The 24,631-nt window shown below is 34.3% G+C and overlaps 1 protein-coding gene across 3 annotated transcripts in view; it reads left to right on the top strand.

Annotated features, from left to right (window-relative positions):
• LOC121410276 (tudor domain-containing protein 1-like) overlaps positions 1-16,823 on the top strand; it is a 63,903-nt gene extending 47,080 nt beyond the window's left edge. For all 3 annotated transcript variants that reach the window (XM_041602257.1, XM_041602259.1, XM_041602258.1), the window contains 6 exons: positions 6,782-6,874; positions 10,450-10,693; positions 11,256-11,400; positions 11,736-11,890; positions 12,436-12,492; positions 13,718-16,823. In XM_041602257.1, the coding sequence (XP_041458191.1) occupies positions 6,782-6,874; positions 10,450-10,693; positions 11,256-11,400; positions 11,736-11,890; positions 12,436-12,492; positions 13,718-13,847 (824 nt within the window). In that variant the 3' untranslated portion in view covers positions 13,848-16,823. The remainder of the gene's footprint in view (positions 1-6,781; positions 6,875-10,449; positions 10,694-11,255; positions 11,401-11,735; positions 11,891-12,435; positions 12,493-13,717) is intronic.
• The last annotated feature ends 7,808 nt before the right edge of the window (positions 16,824-24,631 follow it).

Genomic DNA, 24,631 nt, shown 5'->3' with positions numbered 1-24,631 from the left:
AATAATTAGGAAATATGATGGGATAAATTAAATTAAGATGTTTGATGGTTGAAAAGAAAGTTTTTCAACTTGGATTTAAAAGAATTTAAGTATGAGATTTGTTTGATGTTACGGGGAAGAGAATTCCAAATGCAAGGTCCTTTGAATTTAAAAGAAAAGGAAGATGCTGTATTTTTACATTCTTCAACATAATAATTTTCAGGATTTCTAGTGTTATAACTGTGCATCAATATTTTACTTTTGATCATTGAGGCAAGATTATATGGCACTTTATTTTGTTTATGTTTGAAAACCATTAATGCTACACAATATTGATTCAATTGATATACATTCAGGAAATTAAGTTTTTTAAAAAGTGGTTTTGAGGGAGCATTAAAATCAGACATGCAACATATTCTAACAATCTTCTTTTGTAATTTGAACAACCCAATGAGCCTGGTGGGATATGTGTTCGCCCAGACAGTGTTACAATACATTAAATAAGGCAAAATCATTGAGTTATACAGTAAAATCAAAATATACTGTGGCAAGAAATGGCGCAGTTTGCTGATGACACCAATATTCCTTGATATTCTGTTTGATATGACTCTTATATGTTCGTTCCATGTTAAATGTTGGTCAATAACAACCCCAAGGAAATTTGTAGATTGCACACGCTTTATGACAACATTATTCATTTTGATGATTAAATTATTTGATAAGTCATCTGTAATAAAACTTTGCTTGTAACTAAAATAAATGAAACTGGACTTCGATGTGTTAAGTGACAACTTATTACAATTAAACCATTGCGAGACGTATTGTAATTCATCGTTCATAGTTTTCTTTAAATCGTTAAAATTTTCATCACTACATAGAATATTGGTGTCATCAGCAAAAAGAATAAATTTCAGTTTATTAGAACAATTAATCAAATCATTTATGTACAATAAAAACAATAACGGCCCCAAAATTGAGCCCTGAGGCACACCACATTTGACTCTCTTTGGGTCTGACAAAACACCACTGTAAAAAGTTATTTGAGTTCTATCTTTCAAATAATCTTTAAACCATTTCAATACCGTACCTCGTATTCCATATATTTTTAGTTTTTTTAACATAATTGCATGATCAATAGAATCAAACGCTTTGCTTAGATCTAAAAATAAACCAACAGTATGTAATTTCTTATTTAATGAACATATTAAATAATTATGAAAGTCAACGAGAGCCATTTCAGTGGATACGTTTTTTCTAAAACCATACTGGCAAGAATTCAATATTGCATGTTTCGTTAAAAAGATTTCTAGACGATTATAAACAATTTTCTCAAGAATTTTAGAAAAAAATGGCAGTACAGATATTGGTCTATAATTTCCTATAATATTCATATCATCCTTTTTATGTATTGGTGTAATTTTAGCAATTTTCAACTCAGGTGGAATTTTTCCAGTACATAAAGAAAGATTAAAAATATGTACAAGAGGTTTCAAAATCAGGGCAGATACCTTTTTTAAAACACATGGATTAAAATTATCGATACCACAGCTATTAGTGCTTTTAAGTGATTGTACAATTTTGAAAATTTCAGATTCATTAACTGGAGTAAAAAACAGTGACGCTTCATTCAATCGAGGCAAGAATTTATAAAAATCATTTTCATCACTTCGTGGAATATTATTGCACATATTTGGACCAATATTGATAAAAAAATCATTAAAGTGATTGGCAATTATGTTAGAATCATAAATATCTTGATCATTTATCTTGAAATATGTTGGAAGAGATTTTTTTGACTTACCAAATATTTCTTTGACCACAGACCAAGTTTGCCTAATATCACCTTTTGTCTTTTTGAATTTATGAGCAAAATAATTTCTACGTGCTTGTTTTCTTAGTTTATTCACCTTATTACGGGCTTCATGATATTTTGTTTTATTTGAAAATGACCTAACTTTACAATATCTTTTATATAGCTTATTCTTATTTTGAATTAATTTTAATAATTCAAAATTCAACCAAGGTTTTCTGCATTTTTGTTTACTTTTCTTTTTGACTAATGTAAAGCTTTTATTGTAATAGAAGGCAAACTTAGTTTTAAACTTCTTGTAAGCAATCTCTACATCATCACAATGAATAATGCTTGTCCACTCTTCCGTGATCAAATCTGATTTCAAATTATCAATAGTATTATCATTAATCAATTGCTTTTTTACATTCTGTACATGTTTATACGTATTGAATAAGGTATGATTTGTAATTTGAAAAATTGGCAAGTGGTCAGTGACATCATGATAAAAAATTCCAGAGGTGATGAATGAATTGATATTGTTGGTAAAAATATTATCTATTAGTGTTGCACTAAGAGCTGAAATGCGAGTGGGCTTATCAATTAATGGTAAAAGCTGCGATGAATATAATACCTGTAAAAAATTAACACTGTATTTATAAGTACATTTAGAAATATCAATATTAAAATCCCCCATAATGTATACGAGTTTATTTTCTTTAATAAGTTCCTGAATACATTTATCAAATTCAGTAATAAAACCGTCAATTTTGCTCTTTGGTTGCCTGTACATGATTCCAACAATAATGTTTTTCCCTGATTGAACAATAATTTCGATAAATAACATATCAGCGCCATCATGATCAATATGTATATCATTTCTGATTTTGAAATTTAATGTATTTAAAACTAATAATGCTACTCCTCCTCCCCTACCATCATTGCGATCGGAATGTACAAATGAATATCCTTCTAGGTTAAAAAGCATTGGAGTTTTACAATGAATCCATGTTTCAGAGAAACCATATACAGAAAATGAGAAAGATAATGAAGATATAAAATCAACTATTTCACAAAAGTTCTTATTCAAACTGCGCGCATTGAAATGTAAGATACTAAAATCGTTATCAAATGAATCAGATAAAAGCTTGAAATCAGCTTCAAGATAATATTTACACTCATTCATCTCTTCCTGTAGATCACAATCTTCAATGTTGCATATGTTATTTTCATGTTTTCTGTCAAAAATACTTTCTAGGTCATTAATATCAATGTTCGGAGCAGATTTGTGAAATTGAAGAGTATCCATAAATTCATCATTGTTTAGATTATAGAAAGGAAATGCAGAATTAAGGCAAGAAGGACATTCCATGCAAATATCTATTTTACTACACATAAATAAATTGTGAAATACCTAATGTAAATCCATTCCCATCGAGAGATGAAGAACATAGAAAGAATAGAAGAAGACATATAAAAAAGCATCATTGAGTTAATTTGTAACAGATCATTAAAAAAAAAAAAAAAAAAAAGAAGCAAACAATATAAATAGAACAGTTAGTGATCAGTTCGCAAGGAAAAATAAATACAATTATCTGGTTATCTGGTGAATAAGTATCCTTCCAAATGTCATCATAACTTAAAAAATATATGGACCTAGTTCATGAAACTTGGACATAAGGTTAATCAAGTATCACTGAACATCCTGTATGAGTTTTATGTCATATGACCAAGGTCAAAGGTCATTTAGGGTCAATGAACTTTGGCCGAATTGGGGGTATCTGTTGAATTCCCATCGTAACTTTGAAAGTTTATGGATCTGGGGGGGGGGTATTCTGAAAAGTCTTGTAAGTTTCCACTTAAATATCCTTTTAAGTTACCCATTTAATGGAGCGCTATACCTCCAAATTCGTATTCTGAAAACTCTATTAGCTCTCAATTAAGTCCCTTTATGCCACTCCCCTACTGAGCTGAATTAACCAATCAAATGCGCTCTTACAACGTAATTTTTTCTCCTAGCGCGCAGTGTCTCTTCACTTTGCTGCCTTGCAGCGCAGCGCCCGGCTGCTGCGCTGCAGGTGCACTGCACCACGATCTTGATACAAAGAATTTTTGCTGAAAAATAATGCTTAAGCATATTTGCATCGGAGATTAGAGGTTCGTTATGTTGTTGAAATTAACTGTTGTCTTTTCCCTTTCTCTCTCATTTATTGTACCTTTGTGCTTTTCTCTTTTTTTTTCGAATGCGTTCTGATTTTCACAACCCCCTATCCATTGAATCCATTTGTAGCTTTCTTTCTTTTTCTTTTTTTTTTAAATATTTTATTTGCCTCTGTCTCGGGGCCATGGGGGGGGTTCTTCTTTAACATAATTCCTACTTATTTTAAAAACTACATACTTTTCATTTATATGAGAAATCTTCTCCAACAAAATTTGAATAAACATATTTTAAAAATCAAACAAGCATAATTTTTAAAAAGCCGAAATTTTATTGAAATTTGATGTACAAACGTTATGACATAGGTTTTTATAGGTGGAGAAAACGATGGCATCACTCACTATTTTTTTCTTTTGTATTTTATTCTATATTCGTTTAAATACTAAAGGGGTCTATGCTTATTTTTTCATTGTCAGAAACAAGGTTTAACCCTATCTAGGCCGGGGTATTCTTGGAGTTCCTATGGCTGGGGGGGCCTCCCAGGCCCCCCCCCTAAGATCTCGGCCGTCGACCGCGCGATCGCGCCGAAAATTGGCACGCAGGTTGTCTGGGACATAATCTACAAGATTGTATAGTAATTTATTTCATGCGAATCGCTATTAAGTGATTATGCTAATTTATGCGTAATTAGTATGCGAAATCATACGTTTTCCTCTAACTCCCTAAATAAAGCTCCAAATGTACTAATTTTTGGTATAGAAACTCTTTGTGGTGTCCTTAGCAAGAGTGCATGAAAAAAATTGTGATATCAAATCATTTTCTTATGTATTGTTTTTTGCAATTTCTTATGTATTTCTTTGTTTTTTTGACCTTTTGTTTTTCATTGTTTTTTCAATGAAATTTGTTGGGGACTCTTCTGTGATCATAAAAATCATAAAATGAATACATTTAGACTGGCAAAACTAAAAATAATCATACATTTATGAATTTTGGTTGAAAACACAATTTGCATTGACTTTGTACACGAAATCACGTTTTTGAGCAATTTTCGGTCTGACATGCACTTACATAATGTTGCGTAATTTCGGAACCACATAGCCGGAAGACGCAAAATTGGTCTCAAAAGTTGCGCAAGACTTGAAAGTAAAAACTCATCGAGCGGCGTGGTCAAAAAATTTCGCAGGGCGAAAATATCGCGCGATTCGTTGAGGGGGGGCCTCCGAGGCCCCCCCCCCGGCCTAGATAGGGTTAATTCACCCCTGCACATTGCTGCATCTGCCGTGATTTGGCAATTTCATTATTGTCAAAAAAAAGTGCAAAAACAAAATAATTTATGATGCTAATAATAAAAGAAAATATAGAAAAATAATGGTTATGTTTTCCCTATAAGTACACAAATATTTCTGTCTCCTTTTCCCCCCCTTTTCTAATTCATTTATTACCAAATATAGTCCCTAGACCCTATTCCTTATTTTACTTGTTTCTATACACCACCTTTTCCCCTTTTATTCTATTCCCTTTTAGCTCTCTCCTTTATTCTCTTCGTTCCTCCTAGTATTAAACCGATTTGATGATATTTATACGAAATGAAAGCAACATTTAGCAAGATATGATGAGACTTAATGGACCTCTTATCACCATTATCTTTCTCCACTGGAAAGTCCGCTAATTGAGCGCTATGAGACTTTTCAGAATACCAAAAGTCTCGTAACTACTCAATTAAGTCTTCGCACGGTCATAACGCGTAGTATTGCAAGTGCGCACAGCGTAACCCTTGCAAATAAGGAAAGGGGCACTTGAGTGACTTTTCAGAATACCAAAATGCTAATTGAGCGCTAATTGAGCTTTCAGAATACCGCCCCTGATTCATGAAACTTGGACATAATAGTAATCAAGCATCACTTAACATTTTGTGCAAGTTTCGGGTCTCATGATTAAGGTCAAAGGTCATTTAGGGTCAATGAACTTTGGCCGAATTGGGGGTATTTGTTGAATTACCATCATAACTTTGAAAGTTTATTGGTCTAGTTCATTAAACTTGGACATTAGAATAATCAAGTATCACTGAACATCCTGTGCGCATTTCAGGTCACAGGACCAAGGTCAAAGGTCAATAAACTTTGGCCGAATTGGGTGTATCTGTTGAATTACCATCATAACTTTGAAAGTTTATGGATCTTATTCATGAAACTTGGACATAAGAGTAATCAAGTATCACTGAACGTCCTGTGAGAGTTTCAGGTCACATGATCAAGGTCAAAGGTCATTGAAGGTCAATGAACTTTGGCCATGTTGGGGTTTTTTGTTGAATAACCATCATATCTCTGTAAGTTTATTGGTCTAGTTCATAAAAAGTGAACATAAGAGTAACCATGTATCATTGAAGATCTTGTGCAAGTTAGAGTAGTTTTTAAAGTCAGCACTGCTGCTATATTGAACTGCATGATGCAGGTGAGACGGCCAGAGGCATTCCACTTGTTAATAACAACCAGCCTTTTAATCTCCAGGATATATATCGTGTTATTTGCATTTTTATTTCAAACAGAAATTTATCCATTTATTGTAACATTGTTTAAAGAGTGATATTACAAAAAGGATTCAATTCAGATTCTATTTGACAAAATATATGTGAAATGAATTTATATGTAAATTTATATATATAGTTTTATATAATTTTTGTATATGGATATAAAAATTTTTGAAAATATTTTCAGCAATTCAAGGTTTTTCAACCCGTTCTTAATTCCACACATGAACTTCTTATCCCGTATAAAGAGATATAACAAAGAATAAGGCAATTGCAATAATAATCCAGGATCAATATATTATTTTGCCTATTTTTGTTTTTATTTCAGAGTCTACTATTGAAGGGAGAGTGTGCAAATATTACATAGCAGGTAAACGCTGCTTTAAAGGAGTCAACTGCCCCTTTGAACACCCAAGGCGTGGTAAGATAAGAAGCATTAAAGTAAACTGTTTTATACTTTGCTTGAAATTTCTTATGCATGCTTTTGCACTTACTTAATTTTTGGCCTGCATGTGTAGACTAATTTTAAAGTGCATTATTAAGTGTATTTCCCATGATATTAAATTCTCTAATATTCTCAAGTAGCCATAAAAATTGAATTCAAGCTGATGCCTTAACCATGAACCATTTGAAAGGCCTGTGCTTAACCTACTATTACATCTATGTGGATTATTATATATCATAAAATAAGTTCATGTTTTATAAAAATAAACAAAATGTATGTGTGCTTTGAGACAAATTACACATAAAACAAGTTTATCTCTTCAAGGTATCAACTGAACTTTCTCTTTTCAAAAGCTTTGGCAAATATGATTTTGATAATAATTGCTTGGTACATGTTAGATTTCTAAAAGTTTGAAATGTGATAGATATTGATGTGGGGAGGTTTCTATGAGTTTGATTTTTTGTACTTATATTTAAACTAACAATTATGTTATTTGCATGACTCTCTTACTACATTTTAATCAAATGCCTCATCTATCTTAAATTTATACAGCTACCACATCCCAAGACCTTCATTGGCATGATGGGAGTAGTCCTCATCATAATACCCACAGCACATTATCTTCTTCTTGGTTACACCTTCCTCCTCCTTATCCCTATAAATTTCATCCATCTTTCTCTCAGTCATTTCCTCCCCAAGATGACCATCAGTCTCCTTATTTCTCTCTATATTCACCTCCCTATCCCCCTCCCCATTCCAGGTGTTATTCTTCTCCCAATTCCCCTCCCCTTTCCCCACCCTATTCCCCTCCCCTTTCCCCACCCTATTCCCCTCCCCATTCCCCACCCAATTCTCCTCCCCATTCCAGACGCTATTCCCCTGCCCTTTCCCCACCCTATTCCCCTCCTGTTTCCCCACCCTATTCCCCTCCTGTTTCCCCTCCCTATTCTCCCCATTCCAGACGCTATTTCCCTCCACTTTCCCCACCCTATTCCCCTCCCCATACCAGATGCTATTCCTTTCCTGATTCCCCACCCCACTCATCATGCTCTCACCACCAGTTTCCTTCTCATCATTTCAGACACCCAACCCAATCTATCATGGCCCCTCCTGAATCAAATCATTACCCTCAACCTCCCAAGTCACTTATCTCTCCTAGATCACCATCATCACAGGAGTATCAATCACAGAAGACATTATCTTTGCTTAACTCATTGAAAAGACACCTTCCAAACTATGGAATTACTCGAGAGAAACCTAAGCATGTTTGGGGCAAATGGTTTCTGATGCCTTGTAATGAGAACAATTTCCCACGCATAACACATAAAGCTCATGATTCTGCATCATATCCATGAGAAGACAATTGCACTTTCTAGCCTATCATATCAGTATTTTTTAGAGAAAATCTGAGCCAAGATAAAAGAATATATATTTTTTCACTTTCATTTTGTTCTGATATTTTAATTTTATAACTTTTCATTCTCATTAGTTTTTTTGTCTATATTTGTTAAAACTACTTTAGATTATATAATAATTATGGGAAATGAAATATGTTGATGTAGTTACCAAGTGCTCACAGAAATATTTGTTTGAATTTTATTTGATTGAAACAAAAAATTATTTTTGAACAATTCTTATTAAACCATAAATATTGAAATCAATTTGATAACTTCAGCAACATTCCCAATTTGAGGGTTGCTTAAAATAAGTGAAGTCATAAAATAAGTCTTTTTAAACCTTTATAACTTTCCAAAATAATAACTGATTTTTCATTAACATCAAGTTTTCTCTTTGGGTTTTATGCTGTCATCATCCTTTGCAAAAATTGATGAAGATAGAAGGAGAATAAAGAGTGAGTGCAAGCATGATAAAAAGTATTGTACAATCTCCTTCGACTCATTCTCAAACCATGCATAAATTTAACTTTTGGACGATGTGGTGTCCGTAATTTTATGTCAAGTTATTTCAAGAAGGTGGTTGTTTTATAAAGCTGTTCATAAGTTGAGCGACTGTAGGAATGACTGACGATCCTTTCTTGTGTTATATGATACCCATCACATTTTCATTGGTGTTGATTTAGTTCTAGAGAAAGGGTCACCAGTCGTTTGTTAAGTCACTCGTAAGTTATGAATAGTTTACACTCACCAGACCAGGACTTGATTTGAGCATGATTTTTTTTTCATTGCAATACATGACCACTCACCTCTTATTCTGATTCCTCTGATAAACAAATCTGAATATTTTATTGGACTAGTTCACTGCTAGCAAAACACATAATACATTTATACATTCCTGGGTTTGTTCCTTGGACACCACCATGATTTCAAGTATCCCCTTTATATTGAAATTTTCCTGACAACACCCCTCCCCCCCCCCACCACCATTACCACCATCTCATTCCCTCCTCTCATTGGTTCCTTTCCTGAGTTCTAACAAAGCTTCTTCTGTCCCCCTTTTCTGCTTCTGTCCTTCCTATCGTGGATGTCAGCATTGTTTCAAGTCTTTCCATACATTACCACTGTCTGACTTCTCTCTTCACTTCTTGCTTGGCTTCAAGAGCCCCCACCCCTCATTCCCTTATTCTCCTGAGTCTATCCTGGATGCCTGCATGATTTCAAGACTTCTACATACCACCCCTTCCCCTGCATGTTTGTCCTGGGTGCCAGCAGGGTAGCAAGTTTGCAGTTTTTGCTCCCAGTCTGGTATCCAGGTAATTGTTCAATTGTGTGTTTTATTAACATTTTCTGCATGGTTCCTGTCAGACATGCTTTTATTTTTGTAGATGGTACAGTGTAATTTGCTTGCAGTTTATTTTTTTTTTCTATTTCCTCTCATTTGCTTAAAAAAAAATTCATTGCAATGATAGACAGCAGTAGAATACATGATTTCACCATAAACATTCAAGTGAATTTTATAAACATTTGCTTCTTGGATTGAATAGAATTGCAATGTAGTAATTGGATGCTTACAGAAATATTAAGCCCCATTATTTACACTGAGTTGAAGAGTCCCTGGAGGTAACAAATGAGAGACAAAACTTTGTCTCATTTTAGACCTAAAAATTTAATTTCTCCAAGATCAGAGAACCAGAGAGAAAAAAAATACAATCACAGATTAGTCATTTGGAGATTAAAAAAAGACAGGTTGTCATATCAAAAATTCAATTGAATGAGTAAGAGATGTGTGTAGTGCTTCATGGAAGTACAAATAGCCAGTGTTTTTTACTGACAAATTTGCTCTGACCCAATCAAATGCAAGATTTTGGTTGCTTTTGTGAAATGTCCCCAGGCTGTTTGTTGGCCTCTCATGGTTATTATGATTCTTTTGTAAAATTCACATTTTTTGTAGAGAAATGTTGGAGTGTTATGTTGTACATCAGATTCCAAGTGTTGTAGACATTTAGAATTAAATGAAAAATCTGTTTATAATTATCTCTCTGTTATTATTCATACATTGGCTTTTTTTAGGAGATTGGTTAATCAAAAAAATCATTGCATATTAGATGGCTGTCCTGAAGTTCTTAACAAGTTTGTGACTTGATCTCATTACAGGGGAAGAGAATCTAGAGAAAACAGAAGTGTTTTGGTGCAATACATCTGTCATCTTACCTAAACCAGGAGAATGGGTAGCATTACAGGTGACTGCTGTGCATACATCAATACATTTCTGGGCACAGCTACCATTTGGTCCTACACCATTAGACCAGGCCCAGAGGGAATGGACCACTTTGAACCAGCTCCCAGGAGAGAGAAAGGATGATGGAGAAACCCTTTCAGCTCTTCAAGATTCTATCAAGTATGTTATGATAGATTGACAGTCATGTACAGAGGGATGGCTTAGGGTTATTAACATAGATTAACAGAGATTAATTTATGATGTAATATATTCAAAATATCAGAAGAAGGCCGTGTGGTGTAAACCCCTTACCCATTTGATCCCCTTGTGGTAATCAACTACCGCTGATAGTCTTGAACAAGTTTCTGGCCACATGATTAAAAGTCATTTAGGGTCAATGAAGTTTGACCATGTTGGAGTACTTTTTAAAATGTCTTCATAACTTTGAAAGTAAATGGATATTAGGGTAATTAAGTATCATTGATCATATTGCATAAGATTCAGGCCACATGATCAAGGTCAAAGGTCATTTAGGGTAAACAAACTCAATATTTTATGGTGTTTGTGATTGATTAATCATCTTGTTTGTTTTTTAAGTCAGCTCTGCTGTTATATTGAATCTTGAAATGCAGGTTAGACTAAAAGAGCATTCCACTTGTGTGGCTCATTTGAAACATTTTGTTCTATTCATTGATGATAATGGTAGACTCCTCCAGAAAAATGTTGTTCATTTTGTTTCCAGTGCAATCTACCAGAAGCCATATACACGTCGTGAGGACCTGTCTTTACTGGCATTAGGAGAGATAGTATGTGCTCAGTTCAGTAAAGATGATTACTGGTACAGAGCCAGGGTTGTTGATGTAGATGCTGAGGCCAACACTGTACAGGTAATAGAGTTGTTTTACAAAGAGTAGCATTGATTGGATATAAATAATGCCTACCTATGATTGATTCAGACATGAGACTTCCATAACTTAAGCGCACATTTGCCACATAAAGCATGCATGTTGGACATTGCCACTTTTTTATATTTGCATCCTTTGCTAAATGTTTGTGAGCCCTAATCCAAGCTTGAGCAACATCATTTGTAGTTCACTTCGTCTTCTATTTTCAGATGTCTTTTTTTTTCATTAGTTTCTTCCCTGCATCCTTTACATACTTCCCCTGCTATCCCCTCTTAGACCCTCCATTCTGATTGCTCTATGATTTTATTGATATGCAGGTATTCTATTTGGACTATGGAAACTGTGAATGGTTAGTTAGATCTAAAGTTCGACCTGCTATGCCTCAGTTTCTTCATTTGCCATTCCAAGCTGTAGAATGCTTTGTAGGAGGAATAGAACTCATCAAAACTCCATCGCCAAATAATCAAGACAGGTGAGTTTTATTGATTCAAAAAATGTAATTATGAGCTTAATGATAATAATATTAAAGTATTTCTAATGCGCATTTTTTAATGAATCATTACTCAAGGCGCTACATATAAAATAAACAATTAAAATAAACCATAAATGTATCAATCTTCAGAAAAATGTTTTTCTTCAAGGATTTAAAATTTGTAATAAATTTTTATCGCACTTCTATCTGTTCCCTCATTATTCCTCTTAAGGTCTTCACAAGTATCAAACTGTGACCTTAGGACTGTAGTCTCCCACATTTCTATCATAGTTTACTATATTACATTGTTCTTTATAAAAAATGAGAATAAACAAGTAATGTCTATATTCATAATAGTGAAATAATGATATTTGCTTTCTGTAATCAAATACGTATTTATAAATTATTGTAAATTGTTTCATGAGTATGATATGAAATATGGAATAAATCAAAGCCAAATCAGAACCATATGCTATTCCTTGAACGTTGTATGTAGTATCACATTTCATTTAATATTTTGTTTTCAACTCCTTTCATTTGTACAGGAAATTGTTTGAAGAGTTGACCATAGACAAAGTCCTTGTCGGACATGTTATTTCCAGGTAAGACCCTTCCTATGTGTTCATCTTGGCCTGTTGTATAATAGTTATCTATCTCTCACATGAATATTCATGAGTATTCTGAATAAATGATAAGTCAGGTGGTGCTCATATCTTTTGAAGTTAATTGCACATTGATTAATAAAAACAGATCTCTGCTAGAGCTCTTTTTATCTGAAACTCTTTTCCTTGGCACAACTGTGCATGTTTTTTTTTTACTATTTTCTTCCAAAGTACTTTTGTGCATGCCTTTGTTCACTAAAATCTTAATCTCTCAGACATGTCAAACAGCTAGCTTTATCTTTTGGGTAACCCTTGTCATGTGATTGTGCAGACGCTTATCAGTCTTGCCAAGATAATAATATTGTCAATTTCATAGTTCTTTCTGTTTAATCTGATAAACTATATTTTTAGAGTTCATAGAATGCGACTTGTTTTGCAATCTGCATGTACTGCATTCTTAGCATGTTATAATTCCTCCTATACAGTGTGGTGCATTGGGCATCAAGCTGTCATGATCTGTGTTACTCATTTGTAATCACTTCAACCTATGTCAGATTGGTATTCAGGTTACAGGCCTCCAAGTCCTTTAGGAAAGTCCGTCACCAGGTGTGCCGGGGACGTCCTCTTTTTCCTTCTTACATTTGGTTGCCAAGTCATTGCTGTGAAGGGGCATATGCTGATAGCATTCTAAGAACATGCCTTGCAAGTCTTATCCTCAATTCTTCTATTTCCTGGCTAAGAAGCTTTGTACCTATCAGTTTATATACACTTGCATTGATGATGCAATCCACGTGACTTGTAGGATCTTTCTAAGACAGTTCTGATGGAAGGCATTCAACTTCATTTTATCTTAGCTCTCTTCCATGTTTCACTTGAATGCAGTTGGAAAGACTATGATCCAGAAGAGTCTGACTTTGAGCTGATTGCATATCTTTCCATATAGTGCTAGTGTTTACACCATTTTCTGTATCTCCTCCAGTAGTAATCATGCTTACAAGATAGTTAAATCTTGCTGCATTCTCCAGTGGATGATTGTTAACAATTAGTTGATCTGTTGATAGTCAATCTCCTGTCTGCATAAACTTGGTACTCTAGGTTCTTTCTATTTGGTTGAGGAAAAAGAGTCGGGCAGTTTAACATTGTGGGCTTATGAATAATCCTCTTAGATTTTAGTGAACTAATATTTTTATTTGTGTATTAACAATTTTTTTTATTGATTTTCTAGTGCTACAGACATCCTTGAAGTGGAGCTGTATGACACAATGAGCTCTGTGGAGGTGAACATTGGTGATGCTCTTGTCAATGCTGGCTTTGCTAAACACACTAGAACAGCACAGAAGTCTACATGCAAGTGAACCAGCATCAAACACTTCTATCCTTTCTATCCCCATATTCATCCATTATGAATAAGCAAATTTACCAACTGACTATGCAATCATTTTATATTTAGGTCTGTACAGTGTTATGAATATGTGGTTCGACTCCCAATCATGTTTAGTATCTTGGTCTAATGTAGAGAATCAGGTGGTATTCCTTGAGTCAATTAGTCCAAGCCATAGACCTTCCCCAAACTAACAACCAACCTGGGGCCCATTTAATGATGACAGATTCTGGCTACTCTTTCATTATGGTAACTGCCATGGTAACGCTGCTCACATCTAATCAATACCTGCGTTTCCATGGCAGCAACCATTATGAGATACAGTCACTGTAAATCTTTATGAAACATTCCCAGGATATTGAAAAACTATAGGGTTTTGTTTTTCCTTTCCCATGATTATGTACTTACAGGGTAGACCAGAGCAGAAAAAAAAAACATCTCCACCAAAGTCTTCATACTTTGTGGTAAATTCATGCCATCTCCATGCTGGTTGGAATACATATATATATATATGACAAATAGATAGATAGGAATCTCAAACCCCTTGCTGTTATGAAAGGAAAGAAACCTCCTTTGAAGTTGATGACATTTTTGGAGACATAAGGATGTACACTGATGACAGATAATCCATGTACATCCAGGGGGATTAATCTTCATACAAATGTAAGTAATATTGAACAATGCATAAAATGTGATGTTCATTCGTATTTTACTTGAGGGGTAAATGGTGTATAGACTGCACGTACATACTGCTTTCTAGAAATATCATAACCTAATCACAATTATGATTAAAGCACAGTACATTATTGTAAGGCATGGAGTCTCCTCTTTCATTTGATGCAACTCATATGATAAATACATCACACATGAATGAGTAAGAATACTTTGAAGAAAGAATACCAAAATCTCATTCGACAGACAACATAATAATCATAAAAACAGCATTTATTATGCGCCATCTATCTAGTAAATTATTCAAAGGCGCAGAACATCTGAATAACATCTGAACTTCATGAAGAACAATCACATGTCTCACGAAGTTATCTATCTTCAATTTGATAGAAATCCTCAATGAAAGAAAATAAATAATTAATGCTTGAGTTTCCATAAGTTTGTTATGAAGACATTTTCACAGGCTGGCTGTTGGACTAACTCACCTCTCTATTTTGTTGATGCTTAGCCACACATGATGTCATGCTGTTGCTATGATAGGAAATATTTGCACATTTGTGTAATGAAATGATGTAAATGCATACATTATTATCAACAAAACAAAACTGTTATTACTTTGTTATGTTCTTTTTTATGGTATCTTATTGAAGAGCAGATTTTGGACTTGTGGTTTCTGAAATTCATATACTGTTCCTCGGTTACTTTTTTGGTATGCATTTATCCTATTGTTCTTACTTACCCATGCATAAAGAATGAGTTGCACCAGATGAAAGAGGAAATTCTACGTTTTACAATGTTAAGTCATTCATCAATTATATTTGTGATTAAGTTATGATAAAATATATACAATATTCAGTTAATTTTTTTACAGTGTGATGTATTGCATAGTATTTTCACTATCAAATTTATAGTTTTATGAACAAAAATATATCTTGCAGTTCTTTTGTGTTCAAATCAAACCAATATACAACATTAGTGAATTCTATGAAGAACCTCTATAATTTGCGGGCCGTTTCATAAACTGTTCATAAGTTAAAAATGACTTTAAGAATGACTGGTGATCCTTTCTTGTGGTGAATTATATTCACCATTATTTGTTCACTGGTGATTATTGAGCACGTAAAAAAGGTTCACCAGATCTCTTAATTTTATGAAACACCCAGCTGCTATGTATTTTTTAGATGAATGTTCGAGGTTAAGTGAGAAATGCCAACAACTGGAGAGTTCAAGTTCAAAATATGTTTTTTGAAATATTTTTTGTAGTTTGATAGTAGAAAATTAAAGGAAACTTGAGCTAAATTTTTTTTAATATCCTGCACATGTTATCGGTTCAGATATGTTGTAAATTCGAATGTTTTGAATTACCAAAGTTAATTGTATTATGTTGCAGCTGAGTTTTATGAGTTTGATTTGCGAAATGTGATACTTTCCTCCATGCTATATAAGTTTTTTTTTCTCTTCATATGCTTTCCATTGATCCATATATATAGAAAGTCTCAATTGCTTTTGCAGTGTTATGGAATCATGATACACTGTATTTTGTTGTATATTATTTTCCTCCAATTTAGTGAATGCCATGTGATGACTTGCCTAAAACCTACAGTAAGAGGCTGCAAGAATTTATCAGTGCCAAAAAGAAAGGATTTTTGTTTATTTATATATAAACAGACAAATGTAATCAAATGTTGATCGTATTAGAGGAATTTCATTGTCAACATTTGCAAAACTTTTGTTCAACTAAATTGTGTGCAATTTTTTTCTTCAAAAAGGTTTTTTTTCACTTAGAGTCACAAACAAATATTCTTCAGGGTTTTTTCTCTTGCCTGCATAGCAGAGCGAGACTATAGGCGCCGCTTTTCCAATGGCAGCGGCGTTGTCAACATCAAATCTTAACTGAAGGTTAAGTTTTTGAAATGTTATCATAACTTAGAAAGTATATGGGCCTAGTTCATGAAACTTGGACATTATGGTTATCAAGTATAACTGAATATCCTGCCAGAGTTTGATGTCACATAACCAAGGTTAAAGGTCATTTAGGGTCAATGAACTTAGACCATGTTTGGGGAATCGATATCAGAATCTTAAACGAAGGTTAAGTTTTTTTAATGTCATCATAACTAGGAAGAATATGGGCCTAGTTTATGAAATTTGAGCATATGGGTAAATTAAGTATTGCTGAACACCCTGCCTGAGTCTTAGGTAATACATGTATGACCAAGGTCAAAGGTCAATGAACTTTGGCCATGTTGGGGGTATCTGTAGAATTACCATCATAACTTTGAAAATTTATGGATCTGGTTCATGAAACTTGGACATAAGAGTAATCAAGTATTACTTTACACCCTGCCTGAGTTTCAGGTCACATGACCAGGGTCAAAGGTTATTTAGGGTCAATTAACTTTGATTATCTTGGGGGAATCAAAACAAAATCTTATCCAAGGTTAAATTTTTAAGTATCATACTTGTAACTCTGAAAGTATATGGATATAGTTCATGAAACCTAGACATAGGAGTAATCACGCATCAGTGAACATCCTGCATGAGTTTCAGGTCACATGACCAAGGTCAATTAACTTTGGCTGTGTTGAGGTTATTTGTTGAATTGCCATCATAACTTTGAAATTTTGTGGATCTAGTTCATGAAATATGGACGTAAGGGTAATCAAGTATCACTGATCGTCTTGCACAAGTCTTTGGTCACATGATCAAGGTCAAATATCATTTAGGGTCAGTGAACATAGTATTTTTGTCTCACCTGCATAGCAGAGTCAGACTATAGGTGCCGCTTTTCCGACGGCGGCGGTTCGTGGAATAGATAGAGTGCGCTATCGCGCCTCGCAATTTCATCACGAACCGTCCTCTCTGTTACGATGCCCACTGTAGGGTAAATAATTCACTTCAAGAAAATATAAAGATACGGGATGAAACTTTGGAACCTGAACTATCGAACAAAGACCCCGGTAAATAATTTGCTCTCCTTGTAGGTGCACTTATTGCTGGTTTTAGAAAAGCTTTTCTTTAAATGCGTTTTCTGCCAAACTAGCTTTCACATCAAAGTGCGCAGAGAGGACAGTTTGTGGAGCGTGCGACGATATGAATGGTGTTTTTGTGAATGATTATTCTATAGTCGTTTTCAAAGTCAACACTGCTGCTATATTGAATTGCGTAATGCAGGCGAGGCTGCCAGAGGCGCTCCACTTGTTCAGTGTCATCAACACTTATGATTATCAAAGCAACTAGATATTTTAGCTGTACAATTTTCTGGATTAGATTGTGATTCATTAATTTGTACAATATAATTTTATAAACATTAGACAGTTTTGTAAGAGTTGTAACCAAGATTAAATCTGCTCAACTTAACCAACTAGATAAACTTTTATATTACAATTTTGTTTGTAAGAGAAAATTAAACTTCTTGATGAAACTTGGGTGACATTTGGAAATGCTCTTGTAAAATAGTTTAATGAGTAACAACCACCTTTAGGCATACTCCACATCCATGGATTTGTCATTCAAATTATATTATGTTTTTGTTTATATAATAATGTACAGATGTTGATACCTTTTTATTTATGATTTTAATGCATGCTACATTAAATGCATGCTAAGCACTGCCTTATTACAGTACAGTCAGCTGACAGTTTAAATTCTTGACACACAAAGTGTTTGGTTGGAAACTATGAATGGAAAGACATTTATGTTTGGTACATAATTTGTTGTCTACATGCTCTGTTCAAAATTGTGTAAGCATAATATTCCATTGTATGAAAATTATAAGACCACTTTAGTAAACAGTGACACTGTGAAAGATACAATGGGAAAGATATTTTCCAAATCCTCAAATAAGATGGTCTAAATTCTAGTATGTATTGTTTGATCATCTTTTATAAAGGTTTGTTTATCTAGTTTCAACTCATGAATTTCACGGGACTTCATTGAGTGTAAAGAAGTATATATTTTATTTGGTATTTTATATGATTTAAGTATACCATACATATGCTTTTTTTCTGTTTTATATGCTTGATCTATATGTCTTCCAGAGATTTGTAAAACTTACAGTTTGTATGTGGTCATTAATATGTGATCAAATGCCATATTGCATTGTTTATCTTATTCTTTGTTATCGATGGTTTCATGATCGAGTGAACGTTATGTAAAATCATCCTCTTTTGTCTTTTTTTACAAAGAGATGCCAGTGGTGCTCCTCGCTCATAAATATATTTTGTTTCTTATAAATTGTCATGGAAATTTGTATTGTGTTCTTCATTGATTGAGGTTAGATATGAGATGAACCGAAGGAGAAACGGCCAATAGAGAGCCAATAATATTGACTGGCTTTAAGGAGGTACCATATATATTTCTGAAGTAGTCTTATATTGTCCCAATTAGATGAGGGCAATAATAATAATAGCCAATTTTTATAAAGCGCTTTTCCCAGAATGGCTCAAAGCGCGTTACAGCATATTACTACCCTGGTCATTGGATTCATTTCAATCAAGCACGAAAAGTGCACAATTTCCTCTCCCTGGGGAGCATTCCTTGCATTCGTCGCAGCCACATTATGGCGCTGGCTTGCCAAAGGACGCTAGACCGCGTTGGGATTCAAACACACGACCCTCTTTTTACAAGGCGAGAGTCAGAACCACTACACCACGGCTCTTCCACTCTTCCAATATGGGTCTACTGAAAGGAATACAATTTGGTATCTTACGAATACTAACAGCAGTCAATATTATTACCTAGTTGTATAATGCATAATTTAATCTATTATTTGTCAGCAATTTATTTGCCTGTCAGTAATTCTGATATCAGGTTATTCGTGAACTTGTTGAAGTTATCCTGGCTAAATAATTGTGACGTAAATTGTTCCCCTGCCAGTTTTCTACCATGCACGGCACACACAAACATGTCCACAATCTTGCTCTTGGATTTGATCAGCTAGATATACATATTTTTATGGACCACTTATTATTGTACTTAGGCGCAATAGGAAAATTACTCTCCTTACGGAAGAGGGGTGTATAAATATTCTGGATGCTCATCATTCAGCTGACCAAGCTATTGTGACATATTTATTTTTGACAAAGTATGTTCTAATATCTTGTCTCCAAAATGTCTCTTTCAATTAATAATATTATTTGTTTGTAATTAGTAAATCATGTATTGTTTGGCAAACCATTGTTCAAGATTTATCTGACATATTCATAAATGAGATTTGAAATCTGGGTTATATTTGATTTAGATGGAAACAATGCTATTTTTGTGAAAAGGGAATGTTAAGAACTACTTTTACTCTACAAGAAGAACAAATTTACAGATGATTCCAACAAGTTTACTAACCTGATATCACTTTGCCGACAAGCAAAGAAACTTGATGATCCCAGGTAATGAGGTACAGATAACTGACAGGGAACCAGGTTATTCTTAATGGGGCAATCACATTCCCCCTACAGTGGCCGTACGGTGAGTTGAAAACAGCAGGGTTTTTTTTTATTTTTTGTACCAGCTACATATAGGCTTTTTGAATGATAATGACTAAAACGGATATTTTTGACTCGCCGTATGGCCATCGTAGGGGAAATGTGACTGCATCACAAATCATATTACTCTTCATGTGTGTATGGAAGTTACCAAATACACAATCTTTTTTTATAAATTTTCCCTATGCTTTCTTTGATACGTTTTCCCTCTCAAAAGCTAGGCATATAAAATTTGAGGTGAAATCAATCTTCATTCCCCAAGAGTTGGACTGGATTATATGAAAATGCAAAAATTGCAGTTATTAAGATACTACATATGGATTATGTATTTGAAAAAAATTAGGTGGTACACAAGAAAGGAATAGACGTGTAATGTCCAGATTAATGTGCATCCATTCAGTAGTATTGTGATTATTGAATGAAAGAAAGTGGCTTACAACAGGAGTAAGAGAATTATGAAGGAGAAACAAGAGGTAATGGTGGTCGTATAGGAGCGGGAAAATTAGATACAACATTGATAGGAGTGATATAATATATGCAAGATAGAAGTTGTAGTAAGAAAGTTAATGGAAAGGGAGCTGGTGGTGATGATGAGAGAACTAATAGTAATACAGAATGAGTGAAGTAAGGAAAGAGATTGAGTTAATGAGGGGGTAACATTCTTAAATTGCATCTATATAGTGTTATAAAATAAAGCTTCAAAAGTATAGGCGACCTTCTGTAACTCCTTTCCCAATTTCTTGGAGGATGGGAGGGGGGTAGGCCTGAGTATAAACTTGAAGTCCAACAAATATTTGATTTGAATAAAAGGAAAAATCAAACAACACTGAATTTTTTCAAAGGAAAGTTGTGTCACTCAAAAGCTTTGCTAAATTTCATACAACAATGCACACCTTGGTTGTTTTGCAAATGACAGGGCCGATGACATCCACTCCTTTATTTTTATGAATAATGAAATATTTTTGAAATGTCAAACGTTTTATTCCTCCCTGAACATGTGGAATCACCACTGTAATAGCATTTTGTGGTTCAATCTAGAGGATCTTTCTTGACAAATCTGTTATAATTGAAACATTGTATAATTCAACTAGTAAAAAGAAATAGGGAACGAGTGACATCATCAACTCTATCATTGTACATCATCGAGATGTGCAGAAGTGGTCAGAAAAACAAATGAAAATATATAACTTTATTATCTAACATCCAATTTTTCATGAAATTTTAAGCATACTGCTTGCTTAAATTGATTTTTTTAAAATCTTATTCTGACGAACTTTTTTCTGGGCCAGACTTGACCATTAAATCATAAATTGAGAAAAAAAGTTCCGGATATATACCTCCTCCCTCCCTCAGTCCATCACCCCCCCCCCCCCTTTCTATTTCTCTCTCTATCAAGACACGGATGGAGCCCCATTTGTTTTTAGCGAAATGACGCAGTGTCCCTTCTTTTCCATGAATGTTGTTTTTAGAACTAAGATACTTCATTATTTTTAAGGAGAGGGGAAACACCCTCTTCTATATTTGACCCACATACCGGCTTCTCCTCATACATGGTGGAAATATACAGTGAGTCAATCATCAACAGGGAGTTCAGCCTAAAGAAAAGTTTGTGGTTAATACCAGAAAAAAATAATAAGAAATATATTCCTCAAAGTTTGAGGAAAAGCCATCAATTTATTAGAAGGAGTTTAATTAAGTTTGTTATTTGTGACGTTTTATGTGAGCAACTGATGTGCTATAGTTATGTAACATATATCAATTTTCCACGGTTCATGCTGAATAACTTTTTTTCAGGAGCGGGTGTGAAATAATTTTTCTGTTGATATACTGAAGTTACAATAAAAACATTGAGAAAATTACAGGATCGTGTTTTTTTTTGTTCTTTTTTTTTTGGGGGGGGGGGGGGTACTACACAACACTGAAATGGAGAGGCTGTTCGCATATGACGTCACAAATTCCAATTATTGTAAAACTTGTTTTTTTTTAATACTCGGTTGAATTTTCCTCAAACCCTCACAAATATATTTGATTATTTTTGTAAATTTTTACAATCAACCATTTGTCGGGTTGGGCGAACCTCTCCTTTAAGCAGACTCGCTGGCAATGTTGGAATTCTAAACTACTCAAAGTGATAACGACTTGGGGAACGCCCCAGTAATATGTCAAAGGTCATGATGTACCTTACTGCTCCCATCTGCGATAATGCATTATTGAGGTAGATAATTCTAGACATGTATTTACTGAAATCTTCATTCGCCGATCCTACTCCAAGCCTGTGAGCACTCGAACCTGTATTTATACTCTCGGGTTGAGCACTATTGTAGGTCACCTATAGTATTAGCTCTATAATCATGACATTTGAACAAATTTTATTATCGGATTATCTGACCCTTATTTCCCTTCGTTCTTCCCTTTTCTGTTTTTTTTCTCTTGTTTGTTCGCGGTCTTCTTCTTTTTTTTTTTGGGGGGGGGGGCACATTTTATATCTAAACGATTTCCACTTCTCTGGATAGGATTTCCCCGCCTTAAATGAGACTTCAATGTCTGTATATCTCTTGCATGATGATACGGAGAATAAGTATGCGTTTTTATTAGGGAAAACACGTTTGCACAAGAAATGAACTCACAAAAAAGGGAGTTTTGGATGAAGGTAAAGCTTGGATGATGTTACGTTTCCGGCAATGATGTGATCTAGCCTTATGTATTCCTACTTATCACAACTAAGATTGTGTCAGTTTTCGACTTGGGTGATTAATGCCAATAAAATGAGACCATGTAATTTTGATTGCCAAGAAGATGAGAAGGAAAGAGTGATTCCGTGGTAGGCTCAAGTACGCCTAGCTCTGCCAATAATATCCATGGTGGAACTTCCCCCAATCTATCCCACATGAGGTATCACTTCAATCTATCCATAATCAATGTATATACCATCTCCGTCAATTGATCGAATTATGTTGTCTGTAAGTATCAAAACAAATAAAAATCATTCACATCGTGTGTCGACATTTCCATTTAAGTATAATAGTTATTAACCATCATTTTTTTCAACATTTGTTTCCATTCATTAATTGGTTGTATAATAATTTGGTAAGAACGTAGATTTTCAGACAAAGTGCAGGCTAAATATCTGTATACTACTGGGCATATAGACATACACCATTTTAGTAGCTATCTTCGATATATTACCATAATTATAATGATATCTGCGGAATAGAAAAGTTTTTATAAATAAGCTTACACTGCAGTTTCGAAAATCAAACACATTTGTTATCTGAATTTATAACAGATCTGTTGCGTCTAAAGGTGAGGGTTGCGGGCATGCCAAATCTTTGATTTTTTATCAACCATCAAAGGGGAGGAGAAGAAGAAAACGAAAGAAAGTGGATTTTACTATAAGAAAATAACATATTTGATCGAATAATAAAGAAAAGGGAAAGTGAATAATTATGCTTTACACATGCATGGTCAGTGGTCACCCCAGCCAGAAAACAATCCAAGGCACGAGTGTGCAAAACAAAATATCGAAGAATATGCTTTTTAAGAAAGGAACTGTCTTAATTCTAATTCTAAAGATGTAAGTATGGTTATTATCTTTTCATCCGAATTGAAATGAATTGTGAAACCGGTCTTGTTTAGGCCTATAAGAGAACAATAGAACAAAAGAATTTATATAAATTAACCACTGAAAGCTGTGAAAATTATTGTATTCTCCGCCGATGGTAAAAGAAATCCAATTGCCGCCAACTTTATAACCCAAAATATTGGTTTCGTAAGGGAATACGACACCTAATTTTTAAGAATCGAAGTATATAGGGCGATTCCACGCTAGAAAAATCATAAATTTTCACAACACTTTCCAACCTGCTGTCCAAAGAAATGAGGAACTTCAATTTGTTTTGTGGTAATAAAGTCCTACTGGACCATAGAGATATCATACTAATATTACTATGTACTGGGCCGACTGGGTAGTCATGTGAAAAAAATGACAACCAACAAAAATATGTTGATCATGGGTGAATTCGAGGTGAAAATGTTGCGTGTCGTACGGGACAATTCTGAGTCCCGAACGACACAGCATTTTCACATTCAATTCATCCATATAGGCCTAATCAAACATTTTTTGTTGATTATCAGTTGTTGTTTTTTTTTTACATGACTCCCCCTAAAACTTGATCGTTGACAAAAAGGAAAACTACATTGCTCAACTCAAGCACTAAGCTATTCTGCTATTGTATTGGAGACTAGAAATCGTTGTCGAAATGTCCCGTACGACACGCATGGAATCACCCAGTAGATGTATTTGTCAATTTTTCAAATAATTTTTCTAACAATGCAAGACAAACAGTTGAAATCAGCTTTCAGCGTAACATCTAGGAGCGGTGCCGAGGAAGTTAGATAGGGGAAAAGGGAGGAGGAGACGAACTGTTGTCATTTTTTTTTCTTCAATTGAACTAAGGCCTATTTTGGTTTATCTTTATAAAAGATTCTATGTTATTTTATCCTTTCCTCCCGTATTCTTTCATTTTTTTTTTCGAGGTTCCCCCGTCCCGACATTGTCCAGCACGGCCTCTATCTGTTTTAGGTCCATGCTCCCACCTTTTACTCA

Source organism: Lytechinus variegatus, chromosome 3 (genome assembly GCF_018143015.1).
Source record: "Lytechinus variegatus isolate NC3 chromosome 3, Lvar_3.0, whole genome shotgun sequence".
NCBI lineage: Eukaryota > Metazoa > Echinodermata > Echinoidea > Temnopleuroida > Toxopneustidae > Lytechinus > Lytechinus variegatus.
Note: the sequence above shows the minus strand (reverse complement) of the source record. Positions and strands in the feature narration are given on the sequence as shown.